Source organism: Corvus brachyrhynchos, unplaced genomic scaffold, assembly GCF_000691975.1.
Source record: "Corvus brachyrhynchos isolate BGI_N302 unplaced genomic scaffold, ASM69197v1 scaffold211, whole genome shotgun sequence".
NCBI classification, from domain to species: Eukaryota; Metazoa; Chordata; class Aves; order Passeriformes; family Corvidae; genus Corvus; species Corvus brachyrhynchos.
The window spans coordinates 274,754-277,207 of record NW_008236211.1 but is presented as its reverse complement, the minus strand read 5'-3'; the positions used below and the strand labels follow the sequence as shown (position 1 = coordinate 277,207).

General features: G+C 61.7%; 1 protein-coding gene across 1 annotated transcript in view; it reads right to left on the bottom strand.

Moving 5' to 3' along the window:
* Nucleotides 1–541: 541 nt before the first annotated feature.
* KIF3C (kinesin family member 3C) overlaps nt 542–2,454 on the bottom strand; it is a 15,939-nt gene continuing 14,026 nt past the window's right edge. The window contains 1 exon segment of the mRNA XM_008642688.2: nt 542–599. Coding sequence (XP_008640910.2) covers nt 542–599 — 58 coding nt within the window.

Here is a 2,454-nt window from a genome sequence, read left to right as displayed (position 1 = left end):
CTGGGGCACAGGCACCCTTCCCGGGGCACAGGCACCCTTCCCGGGGCACAGCCACCCTCCCTGGGCACAGCCACCCTCCCTGGGCACAGCCACCCTTCCCGGGATGCTCCATGGCCTGGGGCAAGCTGGGGGATGAGGACACCCTCAGCTCCTGAGCTGTTTCCCACACCCTGGGTGAGAAAGGAGGCAAGAGAAGGTCACTGCTTCATCACTTTGGGGCTCCATGAGCTGCTGATCCACTGAAGGGGAACTGGGACTGCTAGAAAACAAGGAAGGGAGGAAAACCTATTCCTGCAGGCCCCCCAGGCTTCTCCCCATTCTCAGGCTGTGCTTCCTGACCCTGACTCCCAGACTCTTTCCTGGAAATTAAATAAAGAACCAGCTCTCCCACCCACTGTGTTTCATAGAATCAGGGAATCGCAGTCTGGTTTTGGCTGAAAGGGACTTTAAAGCTCATCCAGTTCCACCCCTGCCACGGGCAGGGACACCTCCCACTGTCCCAGGCTGCTGTAAGCCCTGTCCAGCCTGGCCTTGGATGGTTTCACAGGGCCAGCTCGCTCTGGGGGATGCCCTCGGACAGCCCTGGCTGCTGGGGGTACCTGTGGACAGAGCTCACCCCACACCATGGAAGGAACCCCTCTGTCAATCCTCAAACACCTTCCCCCTGCTCCCTCCTCCCCAGGCTGAGCACAGCCCAGACCTGGCTGCTTCCAGAGGGAGGGAGCTCAGGCCTCAGAGCAAGCTACAGCTTCCCAAGGAGCCTTGGAGCCAGGTGCCAGGCAAGGGGAGAAGGGGACAAATGTTTCGGAGGGAGAGAGGGTGTTATGGGGCACAGATGGGAAAGGGAAGGTGGGGGCAGAGAGCAATGATGGAGAGAGCTCGAGGCAGGACAGTGTTAGAGGGGAAGGGGACAGGATCCCCCGAGGCAGTGCCGGGATGTGTCGGGGAAGGGCAGCAAACGGCCCAGCACAGCCACGCGTGGATGGGACACGGCAGCTGCGGGACCTGCCTGGCTCTGAGCTCGGCACAGCTCCTGGTTCCCTCTGCATGTTCCCATTCCATGCTGGGGCCTTGCTCCCTCACCCCTGTCCTGAGCGCAGGAGCCAGTGAGGGCAGCAGGGCTCAGTCCAACAGCAAAGAACAGCCTGCCCAGAGCAGTCCTGGAGCCTCCTTCCCTGGGGAGATTCCAAACCTATCTGGACACAACCCTGAGTAATGTGCTCCAGGGGACTGGATGAGCTCCAGGGTCGCTTCCAACCTCATCCATTCTGTGAAGGAATTCCCTTTGCTGCCAGAGGACATTCCCCACCTGCAATCCTCCCTGTCCAGCCCTGTGCTGACCCATCTCCTCCCAGGAGAGCCAAGGGTCGCTCCCTCACCCCATAAGGATCTCATCAAACACACGGATGTCCCCACCTCCACCATCCCAGGGACACTGCACCTGCTGGCCCGGCACTGCCAGGACGGGTCTTCAGCAACTTCCCTCCATCCGAAAGCTGCATCCCGCAGGAACACCGAGCACTGTCCCCGTGCCTGTGGCTGCTGGGGCAGGATTCAACCCCCAGAGTCCTCCTGGCTTCCCCCTCTTACCCATCACCTTTTCACATCCAATCCTCCACAACCCACCAGGAAGTTTGTCCCATCCAGGTGACAGAGGTGACCTCTGTGTGCCATTGTCTGGGGACAGCGATGCCATCGCTGCCCTGGGCGTCACCTCCTTGTCCCACATTTCTCCGTTGCCTTTAGCTGCAGGATGGAGCCTCTCTCAGCCCGGAGTTCCGCAGGCAGGGCTGCTCCCAGGCTGAGCGTGTCTTTGGAGGGGCGCTGGAAGGCGGTGGAGGTTCCCTCCTCTTGCTGTTGTCAGGAGGTGCACAAGGTGCACACCCACGCTCAGGGACGGGAGCGAGCCGGGCATCGGGAACCTTGGCAGGGGCTGTCTCCAGAGTATCTCCGGAGCGTGGCACAGGTGGACAAAGCCCTCGGCTTTGGGTGACTTGGTCTGGTGACTCTGCAAGCCCTGTGGCTGGAGCTGGTGCTCCGGGCGTGCCAGCCATGCCCAGAGTCGGTGAGGTGTCCCTGCTGCCACCAGTGTTGATGCAGGCTGGGGAGTCCCGCTGGGGGACTGTGACACGGTGCTGCCACCACAAAGTCTCCCAATCCACGCAGAGATCTCCAAATTCCCTGGGATCCAGCAAAGCAAAGCCAGCACTGGGGCCAGGGTGGCCTCAGCTTCTGCCAAAGCCCCTGGAGAGGGGCCCGTGCTGCTCCTGCCTGGATGGAGCAGTGTCCTGGCGGTGTCCCTGTGCCCAGCCCTGTGCCAGGCAGTGCGGGGAGGGCTGGGAGCTGGGCAAACCCGGGGTGGTCAGCACGGTGCCCACTGCCAGCCTGGATGTTCATCAGTCCGAGCGCAAATCCTGCCTCCGCGCGTCACCCACTCCATAAATAAATAGGTTA